At 38.5% G+C, this 21862-nt stretch overlaps 1 protein-coding gene across 1 annotated transcript in view; it reads right to left on the bottom strand.

The window, feature by feature from the left end:
- SCUBE2 (signal peptide, CUB domain and EGF like domain containing 2) overlaps window positions 1-17939 on the bottom strand; it is a gene marked incomplete at its 5' end in the record, with an annotated part of 65246 nt that extends 47307 nt beyond the window's left edge. Inside the window, 5 exons of the mRNA XM_083348361.1 lie at window positions 126-251; window positions 5230-5364; window positions 6602-6727; window positions 9684-9806; window positions 17831-17939. Of these exons, the coding sequence (XP_083204487.1) occupies window positions 126-251; window positions 5230-5364; window positions 6602-6727; window positions 9684-9806; window positions 17831-17939 (619 nt within the window). The remainder of the gene's footprint in view (window positions 1-125; window positions 252-5229; window positions 5365-6601; window positions 6728-9683; window positions 9807-17830) is intronic.
- Window positions 17940-21862: the final 3923 nt, after the last annotated feature.

The following is a 21862-nucleotide window of genomic DNA, read 5'->3' as shown; positions in this document are numbered from 1 at the left end:
AACCAAGTGAACAGTGAAAATCTTTTAAACCAAGAGATGATCAGATAAGGGAAGAAAGATGCTCAGCAATTCCTTCAGATCAGAGGGGCTACATAACAGTCAGGTATGTATAGAATGTTGCATACAAATGCAGTCTCTTTGGTTCCTGGCCAGTTCAAATCCAGGTCTGCATTCGCAGTCCACTCCTCCTTTTGGCGCTTCTTTGCAGATATGGGCACAACCATGATTCTTATTCATGCAGCTCACCCCTTCTACAAAACAATCAGTGTGATGTATCAGTATTCTCTGAGCTTTCAAAATACAGGCAACAGATTTTAGATATTTAGACAATCTACCTCATATGAAAAAAGGAACAAAGTTTATATACCAAGAATAGAAACATAATACAAAGGACCTCCACCAAATTTATAAATCTATTATAATTTGTAAAAATGGCACAAATGGGGGAATTAATTGTGGATCAGTGTTACCTTCACAATGTTTCATGGAATAGGATGAGCTGAGAGAGGTGAGTTGGAAGATATATAAGCAGAAGATGGATCCTCGGTGTATTTCAAATGTAGCATACCTCAGTATCAGGACAGACAACTAACAGAACTCAAGAAGTTCGATAAACATTTAGAGAATATCAACCTGGTCACTATACATACAAAATGTATATATATGAGTGAGTCTTCCCCTCTCAATAGATTTTATGGTAATTTTATGGCCAGTCTTTAACACGGACAAGATAAGCACATCTAATTATGTAACTCAACCCTGACAAGACTGAGTGGCTGTACATTCCGGCATCCCGGGACATTCAAAATGTTCCATCTCTTTCTATGGGGGGTGAGCTCTTACCCCCTGTGGATAGGGCTCGCAACTTGGGAGTCCTCCTAGATTCACGGCTTACCCTGGAAGATCATATAGTGGCCGTGACTAGGGGGGCTTTTGCCCAGGTCCGCCTGGTGCGCCAGTTGCGGCCCTATCTGGACCGGGATGCCCTGTGTACGGTCACTCATGCGCTCGTGACCTCTCGCCTTGACTACTGTAATGCTCTCTACATGGGGCTTCCCTTGAAGACCACTCGGAGGCTCCAACTGGTACAGAATGCGGCCGCGAGAGTTGTCTTGGGAGTTTCCCGGTACTCCCATGTTACACCTTTGCTCCGCGAGCTGCATTGGCTACCAGTTGTCTTCCGGGTGAGGTTCAAGGTCTTGGTTATGATCTTTAAGTCCTTACATGGCATGGGTCCGGGTTACCTCAGGGACCACCTGCTGCCGGCGTCAACTTCCCTCCGCCCAGTACGTGCCCACAGAATGGGCCTCCTCAGGGTGCCTCCAGTCAGGGAATGCCGACTGGTGGCCCCCAGGGGGAGGGCCTTCTCTGTGGGCACTCCGGCATTATGGAACCAACTGCCGGTGGAGCTCCGGATGACATCAGACCTCCGAACCTTCCGTCGCGGCCTGAAGACCCATTTATTTGAATTAGCTGGTCTGGCCTGATGGGGGATTATGGGTTTTAAATTGGTGTTTTTAGTATTGTATTATTGTTTTTTAACTGGGCATTGGTTTAATTTTCTTTTAACTTTTGTATCGTTATTTATATATGCCCTGTAAACCGCCCTGAGTCCCTAGGGAGAAGGGCGGTATACAAATCAAATAAAACAAACATAAACATAAACATAATTTTGGAAGATACATTTACTGAAAGTTTGGTCTTCTCTAAAAGACTTGCTACTGGTTCATGAACCTGAATGTAAAATTACGGAGAAAGTCTCCTTGAAATTCATGCTGATATCAGCTAAACATGGAGAAACATACCCAGCATATAAAGAATAAAACAGCTTGTCCTTTCTCAGTCTAAGAAATGTGTAAAACCTTCCTGCATCTTCTACAAACATTTATCCAAGGAAAGAAAGCTACTGATTTATTGTTAGCTGAAGAGGGAATATAATTCATTCTAAATATGTAGACACATGGAATTATCTCTTATTCTGATTTATTTCTTATAACAGACTCAATCAAGAAAACACATATTTGTTAAAGTCTAGATTTTTCTTTATTATCAGCATCTAATCAAAGGGACTTAAAGGAAATTCACATTAGAGACTTTCTGTAATTTCCGATGACCATGCAAAGCATGTCTGTAATTGAACAGATTTCAGTAAGAAAATCTTAATAAAGATTCTAACTCTCTGGGGATATTTTGTTTTCTAACAGAAATAAGAAGGGTGGCTATATAAATGCTTTAAATAAAAAAATAAAAAATATTTTACCCTCCAACCATTAAATCAAATAATGCACATACACATACAAAACTTCCCATATCATGCCAATAAACGTAATAAATATTCAATATGGAATCATTTTTATAATCTGAGGGATGGACGTAGGTTTCGCGGTGAACTTCCAGTTAGGAAAATAATTATCTGAGATGGATCAGCCTTTTTTTTACTATTTCGCATATGCAAACAATTATCTCCATTTAATATAAGGAGAAGCAAGTCTCCCAGATCGAACATAAACAAAAAAGAAATTCTGGAAATGAAGTTTCCAATATCTTTTCTCATTAAACCTTCAGAGCAAGGGAGGACAGGGGGAGAGGAAACATCTAAATCCTCTGGGCATTCAAAAAGGTGGAGACATATGTGGGACTAATTTACAGGCTACCTAATAATGATGCATAATTCATTATGGAACTCCTCATTCCAGCTTGAAAACAGTGTAGTAGTTAAAACAATGTATAATGCATTCCAAATCAAGCTGTCCTATGATTTGTGAATTAAATTTTGTTTGCTGTTACTTTCCTTATCCCAAGGAAAAACTGTGACGGGCATCATACCCTTAGAAAATTCTGCAGCATTTTAATAAGCCACGCTTTCATTCCAACATACTTCTTGTAAAGTGACTTTGACTAACAAAGGGATAGCTGCTATATTGCTTTGATTATTCTGCTCTACTGGTTCCTTGATTCCTTTCCCACAGTGAGAAAACTAGGAATACAATGATGTCTTCGCCCCTCCAGAAACACAAAAGACACAAAAATCCATATTAAACCTGCAAATCACTATTATGCTGTCAGTCCGTCTTTTTCTATTACAAAGGATCACAAATTAGTCTTATTAACTCTTCTGTTGTGTGGCATTTGAAAGGTTCAACATGCCATGTGATCATCAGTTAGCTAAAAGACATATAAAAAGCATTAAGAAAATTAACAGCTTAGCTTCTGCTAACAGCGTGATTTCTTTGTGCACATTCAGAAACCAAGGGTTATACTGTATAAGCAAGTACTTTGGCAAAGTTTACTGAAGACGGTAACTTTTCAAATAGAGAATTCTGATTTGCTCAGACCTGCGTAAAGAGAAAATGTTAAATTATTTCCCTGAGAGTTGTAGTGAAAAAGAAATAGCCACATGCTGAAATACTGCTTTTTACTAATCACAAATATATTATGAATAGTTAAATGCCTTTTGATTGAAAGAGTTTGTAAAATTAAGAATTATTTTTTTCATATCATTTAAATAACATTATAGAAAAAAAGAACAATTAATCTTATTTCTATAAAAGCCTTAAGTTTTGAAATTCAAAAGATACCACTTGTATAGTGATAACATTTTCATGAGGAGTAAATAATGCAACTACGGTGCTAATTAAACTAATTTTCTCTCACAACCTTGAGCTTCTGTAAAATGAATGAGAATAGCGCATAGCAAATAAGTAGTTTGATTTTGCAACTCATCATCCTCATCATCTGCAAACACATATTTATGGCTCCTCCATATCACTAATAGGTTTTATCAATACAAGCTAATTTTATGTGTTCTGAAAATTCCTTTCCAAAAACTTAATATAGAAAATGATCTAGAAAGGAGTTCTAAAGCATTCTGATCAAATATCAATCAAACCCAATAAATGAAGTGAGATTCATAGTGATCCTATAATAATATAAAAGGAATGTCTTTTTAATTAATATTAAAATTGAGAAGAGTTTTGCAAAAAGGTTTCACTATAATCTCTTAGTCAGTATCTTTAGTTTTTTTTCATCCATTTTAAGAATGCTCACTGAGGACAAGTTTCAAGGCTCCATCACTAAGTACAGGTTCTCTGAATTCCTGCTTTAAGCGTTGTGGGAGATGAAAATATAGCCTCCTCCTCATATAACAAGATGAGTCTGGAGCAAACCTGTGATAGGCCCCACAGTAGTGATTTAAAACAAAGCTTTGACTTGAACTTTATATTATTTCACAATACAAACGTACTATCTGTAATCTGCTGAGCTTTGTGCAATATGAAATTGCAAAGTAGATAGGTCTATGGATATTTGGAACGTGAGTATTATAACCATGGGAGAAATAGAGAACTGAAAGTAGCTGATGGATGTGGGTTGCAACGTACATGGGTATATGTGGAAAGTTATGTTCAGCAGAAAGTATATGTGGAAAGTAGGTCAGCAGGGGGTCAGTAAGAGGTCAGCAAAAGTCAGCAGAAGTCAGCAAAAGTCAGCGGACCATCTGACTACAGTCTTAGAACAAGAAAGGGTATAAAAGGTTGGGACTGGACCTGACTGATTTGCCATTGGTCTATAGCTGTCCTACTGGAATTTGTTATAACCATTTGGTCCTCATTGCAATGGGTTATTAATGTACGTGATGATGTGTTATTATGCTTGCTATGTTCCAAATTATTAGAAAAATAAACCTCTGAATCCTAAAGTAAGAATTATTGGTTTGTGTTGCTGTCTCGTCTTTTCCATTGGGTTTTTACCACGACAGCGTATAAACCACAGTTGCTCCAACAAGCCTGTCAAACGAGCATGAGAAAAAGAAGGGAAGAGCGCCTTCACACAGTGGAAGAGGCAGAAGGTATAAATGAGGAATGGGTACCAATTCTGCATCCTTTCTTCCACTAACTCAGAGAATGTTGACTGGTTTTAATGGCATCCATTCCCAAAATGCAATAAAAATGAATTCCTAGCCATGCTTGTCCATGCTTTCCCATGCTGGGAAATTATTGTCTAACGTATACCTGTCAATACAGTATCCACATAATGTAATAGTTAAAAACAGGCAAGAGGCAGGCTACAATTTTTCCTTTTCTCATCAGCATATCATCTAACATCTTTAGAAACTCTACATACTGTATGATTATTCCATATTACAACGTAATTCAAGGAATTTGATTTTGAGTGGTGGGAGAAAAAGGAAGGGCCTCATGCATATTTTTGTAGAAATGAAAAGACTTATACCTTCTGAACGGTGAATGCAGGTGTGCTGATTATCACTGAGAAAAAATCCTTCCTTGCAACGACATTCATAGCTACCCACTGTGTTGATACAAGCATGTTGACAGCCTCCATTATTGACCAAGCATTCATCCATATCTGAAATACAAGCGGTACCAGTTTGGATCCAATTCCATGCAAGACTTGTAAGCCACCCAAAGTTGCTTTGAAGCGAAATGGGTGATAAATAAATAAATAAGTTTATACCAGTTGCACACAAATAACCATTAAGCAGTAATGAACTAAATATCCAGTTGATTGGATAGTGGCCCTATTTTTCCTATCACTCCTCTTTAGACTCAACAAAACTTAACGCCACAGATATTTATTTTTCTAAATAAATACAAAGTTTAATTTTTTCATGAAACTGCCCACTAAAAATGCTTTTTTCTATTTTTTTTATAATTTCATGAATAAAAATGCAGATATTAATGTCCACATTTTTCTTTGAAGCTTATTTAATACAGGTATTTTAATCTCAGGACTAAATTACAGGACAATAATAAAAGAAATCAGCAAGGCCAGATCAGCATCTATTTAATTAAACTCTTTCCTGGTAGTCCCATCCCCACTGTCTATATGTAATGCATTCATTCCTTGCCTGACTAACAATAGATATACAAACCCCCAAACTAAATATCGATAGATACTGAAGATATACGGTATATGGAAAAAGCATAGTTGTAACAAAAATACTTATCATATCTTTCCCTCCAGGCTACCTTTTACTTATTGTCCTTTGTCTTCTAGAAGAAAGCTATGGCCTATTGCTCTCTTTGGTATGCAACAACAAATATATTTCGCTTGGCTAAAATAGGAGAATAACAAATACTCACTTCATTCTTCGATGTGGAATGGAAGTGGGATTTGGTTGGTGGGGACAGGTAGACCAAAACTGCCTTGTGGACAGAAAGCTCTCCTTCAAGCCCTTAATATGGTCCAACACTATAAACATGAACCACAGTAGGCCTTGGACTCTCTTATTCCTTTTCATCTTGGCTTGGGCTCAAGTAGAAAAAAGGGACTTTCCATTTTAGATTCACTACAGTTCAAATGTCATTTAAAGCCCACTTAAAACCCAGCTATGATTAGCTGAAATAAACAACCATTTACAAATATATTTTGTAATTATTTAAAACATGGTTAAGATTAAATAAGGGTTATCTGATTTTGATTAACCAATTGTGATTAATATACAATACACATTTCTGCTATTTTCATAAATACATGGAATAACAAAAATGCTATTTAAGTATTTCGCTGAATTAGCATTTGACTTTTCTAGGCACACGATAATTATGTCAGTACATAATAACTTTTGGGGGCACATCCTTACCAAGACAGTTATGACCATCCTGAGCCAACATGAAGCCATCGTAACATATACAGCGATAATTGCCTGGGATGTTGAAACATTCATGGACACAACCTCCATTGAACTCGTTATCACATTCATCAATATCTGGAGAATAAAGCAAAAGTCAGCATGATAGATGCCTAGTTGTTTGTTATAGATAAGAGGTGACAGGATTGACGTGTCTATATGCTACTAATAAATGCTATTAAATGATTTCAACTTTGCAAATAATGTATTTTTTCAAAAAATAAATTATCTAAATCTTCTCATGTTCAGTACTGCTTCCATTTTGCTTGTGTTTGTTTGTTCAGTGTATATAACTGCCCATCTCACATACAGTATGTGACTCTGGGCAGTTCATGGAGTTAAACACACACATACAAAATACGAAAAACATCACTACAAAACTCCATTAAAACCATAAAATATATTAAAAAACCATAAAATCATAATCTGCAGGAGAATGCAATCCTTTTTATTAATAGAGTAGCCATTTGGTAGGCTCCATACCACCAATGCCAGATCTTGAGGCAAGTTGACAAAAGCAGGTCTTTACTTCCTTCCAAAAGACCAATAAAGTTAGGGCTAATCTGATCTCAAGGGGGAGAGTGTTCCAAAGGTTATGTGCCATGGCAAAAGAGGCTCTCCTCCTAGGTCTTGTCAGATATTATTCCTTAGAGAACAGGACCTATAATATGCCTGTCTGCTGAACCTTAGGGGACAGGTTGATGTAATCTGGGAGAGGAAGTCCTTCAAACAACCCAACGCCATGCCATGTAGCGCTTTAAATTAAACCTGGAAGCAAACTGGTACCCACTGCAGCTTGTACAGCAATGGTATAATTATATGTGCTGATCTAGGGATAAATATTTTGCACCAGCTGAAGCTCCTAAATGCTCTTTAAGGACAGTCCCATGTACAGACCATTTCATGCGGGAAATGATTAAGCCATGAGTCACTGAGTGTAGAGCCTCCTGATCCAGTAATAAGGGCAACTGGTACACAACCCAAGGAGTCTGGAGGATTTCTTTTCAAAAACTGCCCAACAACGTCTCAGCATGGTATGGTTATGATCCAGAAGTTCAGTATAATCCAAAGATCAAGCAACATTTATGAGTATCAAATGCTTCTTTGCAGTTAAATGATAGTGGACAGAATGTCTGGTTAGCATTACCGTATTAAAGACAAAGATGCCAATAATCTCCCCCAGTAGTTTCATGAGGATGTTTTAAGAGCATGGGGGACAAGACAGAATTCTATACAACATTCTAAATGCCGAACAAGTATCTCCCAGCATAAGCTTTTTGACACAGATAAATAGTAAGTAACAATCTACTGTAAAACCTTCATTCCCCCCAAGGTCCAGTTCCACCAGGTGGCCCACTTTACAATACTATGATTAATTATAGCAAAAATAGGAGAAATAAAAGTTTCAGTTTCTATTTTAAGTCATTCACCATGAGGCTCAAAGCAATCTTAAAGCTCTGTCTTGGTCTTAAGCCTAACTGAAACAGAGGTATTTGATCCATGCACATGAAATGGTGAGATTATCACTTTCTCAATCACCTTTTTTCAGAAATACAATTCTTGAGATTGGCCTAAAGTTGCAAAGCTGACCTAAGTTGAGTGAATTTCTCCAGCGTCAGAAGTGGATTTCATTAGACCAGTCTAAAATACAAAGTATGCATACGTATATATAAGTAGGTATGTAAAATAAAACATGAAGACTCTGGAGCTTGACAACCTTTTTCTTCATATTTATCCTGGATGCTGCAATTAGAATGGAGTTGGATCTGCATTGAAGGCATACATAAAGCTGTCTGCCTATGTCCTCTTCATCTTTGCATATTATGTCCCCTGGGTCATCTTCCCTTCTTCAACCAATGTAATCTCTTATGCCTTGCCCTCCCACCCAATCTTAAGCAATCCACCTATCAGCTGACCAGCAGTTTGCAGGAAAACAACTTTAGCATCTTTGAATCAGCTGAAAACACCTGTTCTCTCTCTCTCTCTCTCTCTCTCTCTCTCTCTCTCTGACACACACACACACACACACACACACCCTAGAGTTGGTGGGTGGAAAGTTGGTTCAAACATCATTCTGAGCAAGATTACGATTGTTATTGAATTAACATGTTATAAGAATAAAGGTTTATTACTCTGTATTATGTGTTAATACAATCATTATGGACTGTTCAACTAATCATTGTTAAAATAATGATTTAGCACAATATGATTCTGTATGTGCATACAGATATTGCAAAGAGTGTACAGGTAGTCCTCGACTTACAACTGTTACAACAACACTGGAAAAAGTGATTATGACCGTTTTCACACTTATGACCTTTGCAGCATTCCTGTGGTCACCGGATCAAAATTCAACACTTGGCAACTGGTTCATATTTATGACGGTTGCAGCATCCCGGAGTCATGTGACCATTTGTGCAACCTTCTGACAAGCAAAGTTAATGGGGGAAGCCAGATTCACTTAGTAACCTTGGTACTAACTTAACACCTGCAGTGATTCAATTAACATCTGCAGCAAGGAAGTCATAAAGTGGGGCAAAAGTCACTTAACAACTGTCTTAACAACTAAAACTTTGGGCTCCATTGTGGTCATAAGTCAAGGACTACACATATATATAGTGTCTATCATGTTGACTACTGGAATGTTTGCATGCAAAGAGATACATCACTTTTTTTAAAAAAACAATGTAAAATACATTCGGATTTGAACATGGAATAGGATTTGAAACATTTTGTAACCTACATAAATAACTTTATATGGCTTGAAAAGCAGAAAACCAAACAGCCTGTTCAAGTCTACTGGGAAAAGAACCCGAAATGTACTCACTTAAAAAATACAATCAAGAGACTGTTATAAACCACGCTTTATGAAAGTGTAGTGAGATAAAGTTTGTTAGGTCACAAAAATTGCTTGCCGTGATATATTGAAATAACATAATTTTACAAATACCTGCATTTTGTCACTATTATTCAACCAGATATTGGGAACAATCACATTCAGTCAAATCCAGCTTTATGGTTTTAGTGCACTTACCTTCACATGTTTTTCCTTCTCCACTGTACCCTGGTTTACATGTGCACTTATACAATTTCAAAGTATTCTGACAAATTGCATCTGGGTGGCAATCATCAATTCCTTGTGCACATTCATCCACATCTGTGCAAAGCGAAATGAGAGTGACAATGTAATTAAAATCTACAGCAGTAGCTTCGTATATGCCACGGGTCGGCAACCCGCGGCTCCGGAGCCGCATGCGGCTCTTTGAGCCGTCTCCTGCGGCTCCCAGTCGCCCGGTGCACGTGCACCTCTCCGAACGGGAGGAGGTGCGCGTGCACCACTTCAAAGGTTTGGAGAGCTGCGCGCACACCTCTCTTGCACCTCCGCCGGAACACCCGTGTTGAGACCTACTGGTGTTCGAGCGGAGGTGCGGTTTGGAGACCTGCTGGTGTTCGGGCGGAGCTGCGGTTTGGAGACCTGCTGGTGCCGGTTTAGAAAGCTGCCGCGGCCCGCAGCAGTTTTTTAAACCGTTTTGCGCATGTGCAAAACATTTTGTTTTATGCGCATGCACGTGCATGGATGCACGCGCGCGGCTCCCACTTTTTTTTATGTGTGATGGAACCGGTTCCCAGTGGCTCTTTTGTTTTTTCAGGTTGCCGACCCCTGGTATATGCAGACCACAACATTTGATCAAAAGCAATAGTTAACAGCATGACTTCTACAGACACCTTGGCACCATGATCATCACCCCAAATGGCATGTATAAAACTAAAAAATTAAACAAAAATTAGTTTTTGTGGGTGAAAATGGGTGAAACTTTGATGGTCTGATGTCTTGATTCTTTATGGGGAGGGTCCAAAATGATAACCGGAGCAATATGTCTTAGGATGTCTTTCAGCCTTGGGCATCCAAAGAGGGAGACAGAGTACTTTTCCCTATTGTTCTATTAACCATGGGCTTGATCCATGCCCTCCCCAGTGCCTTTGTTAGACTGAGAAGGCATAATTGAATTTGAAAGGTGACTAAGGGCTGTTCTCAAATCTAGGTAGTATGCAAGTTGTAGCCCTATCTACAAGAGGAAGATAGAATAATTAATTAGTGGAATGACTTGCCTCCAAAAGTTGTGGGTGCTCCAACATTGAAGGTTTTTAAGAAGAGACTGGACAAGCACTTATCTGAAATAGTATAGGCTCTCCTGCTTGAGCAGGGGGTTGGACTAGAAGACCTCTAGGTCCCTTCTAACTCTGTTATTCTGTTCTGTTCTAATCTTGTAATAACTCACATTCTTATCTCCACCCACCTGAACTGTAATAAGTTCTACAAATAGCCAAAACAGTAGTTGGTGGAGAATGCAGTATACTACCATGAATATTTATATCAATATGATAGGCTCTACATTAGCTACAAAGTGCATTCAAACTTAATATGGACCACTTTCTGTCTATATTTATTTATTGGCTTGAAGATAGGCACTTGATGTAGGCTCCATACTGCCTACTTTCAGACTTATAAATAAATATACTTTAATGAAATGACATCCAACTATCCATAATATTTATTCCTATTTATTTACTTATTAAATTCTATGTCATCCCATCTTACCAAGGCAATTCTAGGCAGCTTACAATAATTCAAAAATACTGTATAAAACATTAAAGCAATAAATAAAGAATGTCTGTGGGGCTGAGTTCTGTACCAGCTGAAGCTTCTGGATACTCTTCAAGAGTAGCCCCAGCTAGTTCCTACCCCTGGTCTAGTCCCACATCCTGCCACCAGTCAAACAGATACTATGGTCAGTGGTACTGAAGGCCACTCACAGGTCAAGAAGAGCAAGGACGGATGCACTACCTCATCCCACTTTTGCTAGAGATCGTCAACAAATGCGACCAATGCTGTTTCTATCCCATAACCGGCTCTGAATCTTGACTGGAAGGTGTCCACATAATCCATTTCATCCCAGACCCTCTGAAGCTGCCATCCAACCACCTTCTTTATCACCTTCCCTAAAAAGTAGGAGACTGGATGGAAATTATCCAAGGTGGGTGATATCAAGACATGGATTTTTAGTTCCGGTACATGCGCGCGGCGCTTCCGGACGCACAGGAACAGTCCACTTCCTGCCGTCTGTTTCTTTCTTTTTTGGAGGACCCTGAAAAGGGTCAAAAATCGCCCTGGAGGGGCGATTATCGAGAGAAGGACTTCCCTGCAATCGTGGAAGGGCGGTAGCCCTCCGCTTGAATCCGGGACAATCTCCTTTGGCCTGAAGAAGAAGAAACCAGCCATAAAGATGGCCAATCACTAAGCCGCTCCCTGCCGAAAGCCAAAAGCACTACCCAGCACTAAGAAGCAATCTGGAGGACCTGGGGGAACCTTTACCTTTCCTATTCCCTTAACCATCTTCCCGTGGGACTTTCCTGAAAATCTCCTTCCCCATTTTTTGAGAAAACGGCGAATATCTACTCTGGGAACAAATCTTAAAGCCTTAAAGCTTTAAAAGAAATTTAATTAATTCAGCAAAGAAATTAAGCAATTTCATCTGTATTTACTAAAAGGCTCCTATTTTTTGCTGGGGATCCACTATCCTATCTTCTCTCTAAGCTGTGAATTAAGGAAAAAAATTGGACTAATGTTACAAAAGTTCTATATTATATTAATTTGGAAAAAAAACAAAGAAAAGAAAGTTTTTACATTGCATTTTATATGTTATTGATGACATCTTGTGGCGAAACCTGGTACAGCAAGTAAATTTCTTTTTTTTTTGTTGTGAGAGCTGACTGAATAACAGAGCTGTCCTTGACATTATTCTTAAAGATAAGTGTGGGAACACCTGGCACTGAAAACAACTTTTTTGGAGGTGGATAATCCTTGATTCTTATTAAAATAGCCTCCATGGAAGATTTAGCTGCAAACAATAACGAAACGGATGAATATATCCCACCACTTGACTATAAATTGATACTGGACACGATTTTGGCAATGACAGAGCAAATTAAAGCCAAACTGCAAGAAAAATCTGACAACTCAAAGCCACCAAATCAAATTCTGACTTTAAATGAGGAAAAGATAACCCAAAAACCAAATAGAAGAAGTGGAAACTAACACTAAAATAGGAGATTTCAAAGAACAGCAAAAGCAACCTATAGAAAACCTTAGTCCATACTTTAATGGGGGATGGGTTGGGTTTTTATTGTCACTTTTAATATATGTATTTACTGTTTTTACCTTGGGCATGTTTAATTCTTTTTAACTTTTGTAATTTTGTATTTTTATATGTCTGCCCTGTTCACTGCCCTGAGTCCTTCGGGAGAAGGGCAGTATATAAATAAAATTAATAATAATAATAATAATAATAATAATAATAATAATAATAATAATAATAATAATAATAGCAACTACAAAACTTACAACTCAAAAAACAACAGCACCTAAAGAAAGCAATACTAAGAGTGAAGACACTAAAGGCCTTCAAATATACTATATTGAGAATTCAACTAATCAAATGAAATGAGAATTCAACTAATCATAATACCAGCTACTACTTTCTTCCTAACCCAGATAGAATTGGAAGAACAAAAAGACTTGACTGATAATGACAACTATATTACATCAATCATCAAAAAGTGAACTATCAAAGCAAAACTACAATGGCTACAAAGGGGATATTTTCCTTGCAAAATTGACATTTGGATACGTTCCCTGGATTCAAATAAGGGCTATAGGAAGAAAGGAAGATACATTTGAGAATTTAAAGATGCCAAGTGGGAAGCCTAGTTGGCACAAAAGGAAGGAAAGAGTTAGATTTTAAAAACTGAACTTGTTTCTTTTTTGGGATTCCTAAAGATAGACTATAAAAATATCTTTCTATGGATTAAGGGGAATCTCTAAAAAATATAATTGATTCTATATTTAGCTTTTGATCTGTAAGGGAAAACAAAAATAAGCTCTTAGAATATAATTTTGAACTGTATTATAGAAATTGGAATGATATATCAAAAGATAGTATTTTAACAATTGATGCATGGTTAAGATGACTTATAGATGTTACTTTTGAACTATATTATAGAATCTAGAATTTTATATATAAAAGACAGTATTTTAATAATTGTTGAATGGTTAAGATAAAAAATAATTGGTGATTTGTTAAGATGAAAACTAGACTTTAATGGTAAAACATAAGAATGTTTTGTAACGAACAATGTAAGTTTTGTAGACAAGAGAATTATTCTTTATTAAAATAGGGAATTGTGGGTTACCCAAAAATTAAGCTTTCTTTTGTATACTATAGGCTATTCTAGAATATTTTATTGCAATTAGATAAAATTTAAAAACAGGATATTGATATGTATTAGTGAAAATATATTGAAAATTTTGTTACGGTAATTGACTAGGTACAACTAGAAGTGTATTAACTTCACTATTTTGACTACGTGATAACTAATGGAATCAGAGAGAGAATCCCTGTTGATGCAACCTGAACTATTTACAACTTGTTATTTGTTATTTTGACTACCCAACCACCATATTGCTTCACAAATACATGTATATGTAAATATTAAAAAATCAATAAAACTTGTAAAAAAAGAAGACATGGATTTCTGAGGATTTTTTAAGGGTCCTGGAAACATCTCTTCCTGCAGTGAAGAATTTATCACTGCCTGAATTCACCTGCCTTGGAGGCTTTCACCAGGCAGGAGGGACAGGGATCTAACTGACAGGAGATTGCACTGACAGCATCAAGGACCCTGTCCACTTCATCAAGTCCAAAAGGCTCAAACTTTTCTCACATAATTGGGTAAGACCTTTACCCAAGCATTTCTAATTGACCTGTACCATGCATGGGTTCTAACTGGGAATAAATCCAAGTGACTTTATCAGATGTTCCACAAATTATTCTGCATAATCCTAAAGATGATCACACAAGCACTCCTGTCTCAGGAGGGACTGGGTGATCCTGAACAGAGCCACTGGGTGACACTTTGTAGACACAATAAGGGTGGAGAAATAATGGTGTTTCACCACTCTTACCACCACAAGGTATGCCTTAATAGCAGCTCTGTGTCCAGTTGAATTCATCCATTGTTTTCCTCCAGCAGTGCTCTAGGCATCTCTTAGCCCTTTTCAGAACCCACAGCTCCTCCATGAACCATGGGGAGTGTTGGGAACAATAATGGGTCAAGAAAGGCCACACAGGGATGATCCTGTCCAAAGCCTTGGCTGCCCTTTTATTCCAAGATTTAACTAGTGGTGGGATTCAGCCAGTTCGCACCATACCGGTAGCTATTTTTTTGTTGCCCAGGACCAGAATAGATTTCCGGAAGCAGCATCCACACAGAGAACCGGTTGTTCATGTATTTGAATCCCACCACTGGATTTAACCAAAGCTTTGGCAGGATAGTGCAGCAAGGCCCATGGGTTATCCCCTAGTTCCCTCTACAATTCTGGAAAAGAAGGAATATGAATATGAAATTAAAAAATGAAGAACTGGGAATCCAAAAGTAGGGTCCATTGCCCTTCTTTTTATGGACTGCAAACCCTTCCCCCAATTGGTTAAGACAAAAGTTGGCAATTTTTCTTCCTTTTGGACAGATAATTAATGGCTAAAATGTAGACCTTGCAAAGACTTATTATACCCTTTCACCCAAACTGAAATTCTTACCTTGCTTATATTTGGAATGAATTCTTTAATGTGCTTGATGTGACTCTCAAATGAAACTCCTTTTGAGGACTGATGACGGATGATATTAATACATAGTAATTAATGTTTATCAGATGTATAGAATAGTGTATTTTAACTACTAAAAAGACTTTAGTATCTTTTTGAAATAAACTGTGTTAAAATGAAGACAAAAATCGAGTCAAAAAGACTCACTGGAGAATAAAAAAAAAAAAATCAGGATGGCAATTGTGACCATAGAATCACACGTACAAATGGAAGGCAATTTGACTACATGGTTATGGATGTTTTGAATTTTTTTACTCCACACCATTCCTGCTACCCTTTGAACTCTGTGGCAAAGAACTAAGTGGACTTGTCATTATGGCATCACAATTAAGTAATGCTCTGCTATTAGCATCAGTTCCTATCACTGACATTGCAAAAATGCAGGGCTTTTTTTCTCATAGAACGCTCAGAACGGAGTTCCGGCACCTTTTTTTGGATGGAACCTTGTAGCGCAGGCAAGGTGAGTTGTATGACATGTGTGAGTTCCGGTACCTTTTTCTTTTACAAAAAAAGCACTGCAAAAATGTATTATGACATCACACATGTTCTGCCACTTAATATTTCTATCACAACATTACACACATGTAAGCTAAGTTTATCTTGTAAAATATGTTTTGCCACCTGCCCGTCAGCTCTCCTCAGAAGCGCCTGACCAAATAAATCTCTTATCCTTTCAATGCCATCTGAATAATTTGTCAATTGATTTCTTTTTTCATTTGCTATTTCATTTACTTGTATTCAACTGATTTTTTTTCTTTCTCTCTTTCATCCCACAGGACAGCAGATTTTTCATTAGCATGGTATAATTTTGTTTTTGCAAGCAAGCTCTTTAGGAATGGTTCTGACCAGCAATGTGCAAATATCTGCTCCTTTACACAATTATGCCCCAATGATGAATCATATTCTGGATATCATTATGCCTTTTGCATTTGCAGTATGAAAATTCAGGCAGGTACATAAGGGATGAAACTTATATTATACTACACTATTGCAAATGTTCCATCACTTAGATGCCTATAGTATGTTACAAAGACAAAAGCTCAACTTGAAAAAGGGATCAAATATATACATGTGTATACAGTATGGCTTGACAATTGTTCTATATATATTTGACAATATTGTTTTACAAAATATATTCGAAGGTGAAAGAAAAGCTATAGGAGTAAAAACTTCTATATTCAATCAAATAATTAGGTTCTATTACATCAATATTTTTATTTAATGTTTTTCACTCAAGGTGAAATTGATTAGGCTTAAGTTATTATGTACTGGACACATTATGTGAAGTTGTAGCTCTGATGAGAAATCTATAATGCCCAGAAAGTGAAAAGAAAGAGAATAACCAACAGCAAGGAAACTGGATTTGATTATAGTGACAATGGATGTACTACAATATTACTACTACAAGGCAAGATTGGAGAAAAAAAATCATTATGCAAGTCTATATGATCACTAAGAATCAGTACTGACTTGATAGGATATAATCATTTAGTTTACACTAAGGAGGAAATATTTTAAAAATCTTTTATTTTTGGATTTTTGTAAAGTCCAACTAGGTTCTATAAATTCCTGTCATCCATTTACTTATAAAATATCAGGTGTATTCTATGAACTATTTCTGCCTTTTACAAAACACAATACAATTTCCAAAACTGTCCCTATTGAGAACCTTCTAAGAGTTACTATGCACAACTCTATGCATATTTATTCAAAAATTAGCCCACTGGCTTTAATTATGTTTAATCTTCAGCAACTATATATTGGATCACTGCTCTAGTTTTTCTTAATTGCCATTCGCTTGTTTAAGAGCTAGAAATTGGACCTTCCCAAATGTACAGCACTAAAACGCTAGCCCTAAAAATAGCTGAAATGTCGAATTTAGTACTCACGTGTCAAATGTAAGCACTAAAACAGATGAACTTTATGCAAAAAGGGAACGTAGGAGACCAACTGATTTGCTAGATAACCGCTGCCCATTTCATAACCTCCCCTAGGGAGGCTGATTCCACCCACCTCCCATCTCCGAAGCGTGACCCGCGGTATGCTGTTTTCTTGCCACAAACAAGACAGATTTCCTCTTCCAAAATTCACCCGCGGGCGCAATGTACCAAAAGGACGGGAACTCGCCTCTAAATGAACACGGCTCTCTGATTAAAAGGGTCCAGCAATGCATTCGCCCAAGAGTGCCACAAATGCTGATTGCTCGCCGATTCCCAAGCGAGTTTAACTTTTTAACTCCCCAACAGGCAGGAGCTTTCCCCGCCTTCGGGCAAGGGGCATAGACGGACGCGAGGCGGCTCAGCTGCTCGGCTCAGCGGACGAGCTCCCCGGGTGGCATTAAGGGCGCAGCGCCGTCAACGGCGACGCTCCGCAAGAGGTTTACTCGCCAAACGCCCAACAGAACACCTCGCTCGCCCTGCCGACTAACCGGGGGAAAGGAGCCCGGCGACGCACAACTGACCCTGGGGAGAAGCGGTAAGGAGCAGGAACGGCGGCGGCAGGAGGAAGAGGAGGAGGAGGAGGAAGAAGAGAAGCGCCTGCACGGCGGAGCAAGGATGTCCGGACCCCATCGATCAGCTGGAGCTGCCTTTCCGAACTGCTGCAGCTACTGCTCTTGCTACCGCGGCTCCCGCTCCCTGGCTCCGGCCCTGCGCTCGTCCCGAAAAAGGAGGCGTCTGCCGGCGGCTGTCCCACCCCGAGGCACAGCCTTCCCTCACGTGCGAGCGCTGCTGGCGGGGCAAGGAGCGGGCACGCGCCCAGGGAGGCGGCCACCCACCGCCTTCGTCCTTTTCCCGCGCTTCTTGCGAAGGACTCGCGTCGTAATTCAGAAAGAAGCAGTGGGGGGACGCCTGACTACGTCTCTCTCGTCTAAACAGTAGCACTAGCGATAGCAATTAGATTTATATATCGCTTCGCAGTGCTTTACAGTTGATTTTGTGATCTCCTTCCTCCCCCCCCCGGCCCATATATTTGATATAAAGGAGCGCTTTCCCTTGCTGAGCGTTTTAGCAAAAGCTGAGTCGCTTCGGCCTACACAAATTGAGAATGGCTTCAGTCATGGGTAGAACGGCCTTGAATAATGTTGCAAATTGGGAGGGTTGGTGGCAGCTTGAGGATGAGGATGCGTTTAAGTTTATTAACCTTCCAAAAGTTCTCCCAATTTTAAAAAAAAATCTGATAGGTTGTCATCTCATCCCCGTTTGATCCTCCTGGCACATCAACAAATTGCTAGCTTTCCCAGCCAAGGCTTCTCTTCGGCCCAGCTCCCCCAAAAATACAAAAGGATTTGGGGATCTTCCTACTCAAAGTGTGCAGATTCTGAGCTAACAAACCTTAGTCAGTCTTCAGACATCTGCCATTTTTGCTCAGTGGGGAAAATTTTAATGAGACGTTCCCTTATGATGGGAAGAAAGTGATGGGAGATCTCAGGATAAAAAAGAGTTTATTGAACCACGATAAATACAATCAAAATCACTAGCCAGCCTAACTGAATAAATTATAAGTTCAAGGCCTCAGTGCATGTTCATTGCAAAAAAAAAATGGAGCTGGATATAACTACATTTTGTTTGGATGACATGAGGCACATCATTTTTTCCTTCTGCCTTTTGCGGTTTTGTTTCAGCATTATCTTCAGCTTTAGAGAATTTGGAGAATAATTGAAAGTCAGCTTCTTTGCAAGGACTGTACCTGATCAAGCAAAATGCTGTCTCTGAGGACCTGTGTACAGTATAGCCAGCAAATCAAAAACTATCCAGAGGTTCAAACTACAGTATCTTCCCAATGAGGCTTGGTGGTAAATGAGAAAAGCTTATCCTAGTTTTCCTTATTTCTGCCATGGATGAGGTAGCTTCAATGCACATAGTATGAACAGTAAACAAGGTGAACTAGAAATTCAGTAAATGAGGGCAGATATGATACTGTTGCCATTACAGAAACATGGTGAGATGAAACCCACAAATGGAACACAGCTAGAGGGATTTAAATTATTGAAAAGAAACAGACCAAATAAAAGAGGAGGTGGAGTTGCTCTCTATATAAGAAATAAGTACATCTCTACAGAAATAGAGCACAACAATGATGAAAACTGTCTTGAATGCATTTGGGTCAATATAAAAGGGGGAAAAATGACATTGCCATAGGTGTATACTGTAGGCCACCCAACCAAACAGAGGAAATAGATAAACTTTTTGCTAGTCAGCTAACTAAGGTATGTAAGAAGCACATCACAATAGTAATGGGGGACTTTAATTACCCTGATATCAACTGGGAGACAAACTCTGCACCAAGTGGAAGATCAAACAGATTCCTGACAAACCTAGCAGACAACTTTCTCTCCCAAAAAGTAGAGAAGGGAACTAGGGGATTAGCCATATTGGATTTAATTCTCACAAACAGAGATGAAATGATAGAAGGTGTCGAAGCCACAGGAACCTTGGGGGGAAGTGATCATGCAATATTGGAATTCAACATTATGGAAGCACAAGCAATAGAATACAGCCAAACTAGAGTCTTGGACTTTAAAAGAGCTAATTTCAATAAACTTAGAGAGACCTTGGGAAGAATTCCATGGATGAGAATCCTAAAACAACCCAAGAAGCTTGGGAAATTTTGAAAAGTGAGATTATAAAAGCCCAGTCTAGCACAATACCAACAAAGAAGAAAAATAACAGCTCTCAAAAGAAAAATACATGGCTGCATAAAGAACTCTCTGATAAATTGAAAGATAAAAAGGACAAGTATAAAAAGTGGAAAGAGGGGCACATAACTAAAGCAGAATATCAGCAAATAGTCCAAGCCTGCAAAGATGAAGTGAGGAAAGCTAAGGCTCAAAATGAACTAAGGCTTGCGACCAAAGTCAAAAATAACAAAAAAAGCTTCTTTCAATATGTAAAAAACAAAAAAAGGAAATGATTGGTTCATTAGTGGGGGAAAGTGGTAAGAAGGTGACAAGCAACATGGAGGAAGCAAAACTATTTAACTCATTTTTTGCATCTGTCTTTACACAAAAGGAAAAAATAGTCCAACCTATCAAAAACAGTACCATAAAAAACAGATTAGAAACACAAGTTAAGATAGGCAAGAAAATGGTAAGTGAGCACCTATCCAGCCTAGACAAGTTCAAATCTCAAGGACCAAATGGATTACACCCCAAGGTTCTCAAGGAACTAGCAGATCTGATCTCAGAACCACTGAACTATATTTTTCAAAGATCCTGGAGCACTGGGGAACTACCAGAGGACTGGAAAAGAGCTGATGTAGTTCCCATCTTCAAAAAAGGGGAAAAATGCATCCAGGAAACTACAGACCTATCAGCCTGACCTCAATACCTGGGAAGATTCTGAAAAAGATAATCAAACAATAAATCAGTGAACACCTAGATGCAAACAAAGTCATTACTAAAAGCCAACATGGGTTTGTCAAAAACAGATCATGCCAGACAAATCTTATTGCATTCTTTGACCAAGTGACAAAATTAGTGGACCAGAGGAATGCTGTGGATATAATTTACTTGGACTTCAGTAAGGCATTTGATAAAGTAGATCATAATCTACTACTTGATAAGATAGAAAAATGTGGGTTAGACAGCATCACTACCAGATGGATTTGTAGCTGGCTGACAGGGCATACTTAGCATGTGGTCCTCAGTGGAACTGCATCTACATGGAGGGAAGTGTGTAGTGGGGTGTCCCAGGGCTCTGTTCTGGGCCCAGTGCTCTTCAACATCAACATCAACGATTTGGACGAGGGGATAGATGGGGAACTCATCAAATTTGCAGATGACACCAAGCTGGCAGGAATAGTCAACACTCCAGAAGATAGGCTTAAGACACAGGAGGATCTGGACAGACTTGAACACTGGGCGCTATCTAAATAACTTTTGTATTTTTTGTATTTTATACATCTGCCCTGTTCACCACCCTGAGTCCTTCGGGAGAAGGGCGGTATATAAATAAAATTAATAATAATAATAATAATATAGTGGGCGGTATATAAATTAAATTATTAAATTATTAAATTAAATCTAACAAATTGAAATTAAATGATAAAAAAGGTTCTACATTTAGGCAAGAAAAACTAAATGTACAGGTATACTATAGGTGGTACCTTGCTCAATAGTAGCAACTGTGAGAGGGATCTTGGAGTCCTAGTGGACAATCACTTAAATATGAGCCAGCAGTGTGCTGCAGCTGCCAAAAAAGCCAACACAGTGCTAGGCTGCATTAACAGAGGGATAGAATCAAGATCACGTGAAGTATTAATTCCACTTTACAATACCTTGGTAAGGCCACACTAGGAATACTGCATCCAGTTTTGGTCACCACGATGTAAAAAAGATGTTGAGACTCTAGAAAGAGTACAGACAAGAGCAACAAAGAGGATTAGAGGACTGGAGGCTAAAACATAAGGAATGGTTGCTGGAATTGGGTATGTGTAGTTCAATGAAGAGAAGGACTAGGGGTGACATGATAGCAGTGTTCCAATATCTCAGGGG

The sequence above is a fragment of the Vipera ursinii genome, assembly GCF_947247035.1.
Source record: "Vipera ursinii genome assembly, chromosome: 1".
Lineage (NCBI taxonomy): Eukaryota > Metazoa > Chordata > Lepidosauria > Squamata > Viperidae > Vipera > Vipera ursinii.
This window is presented reverse-complemented; position numbering and strand designations above follow the sequence as displayed.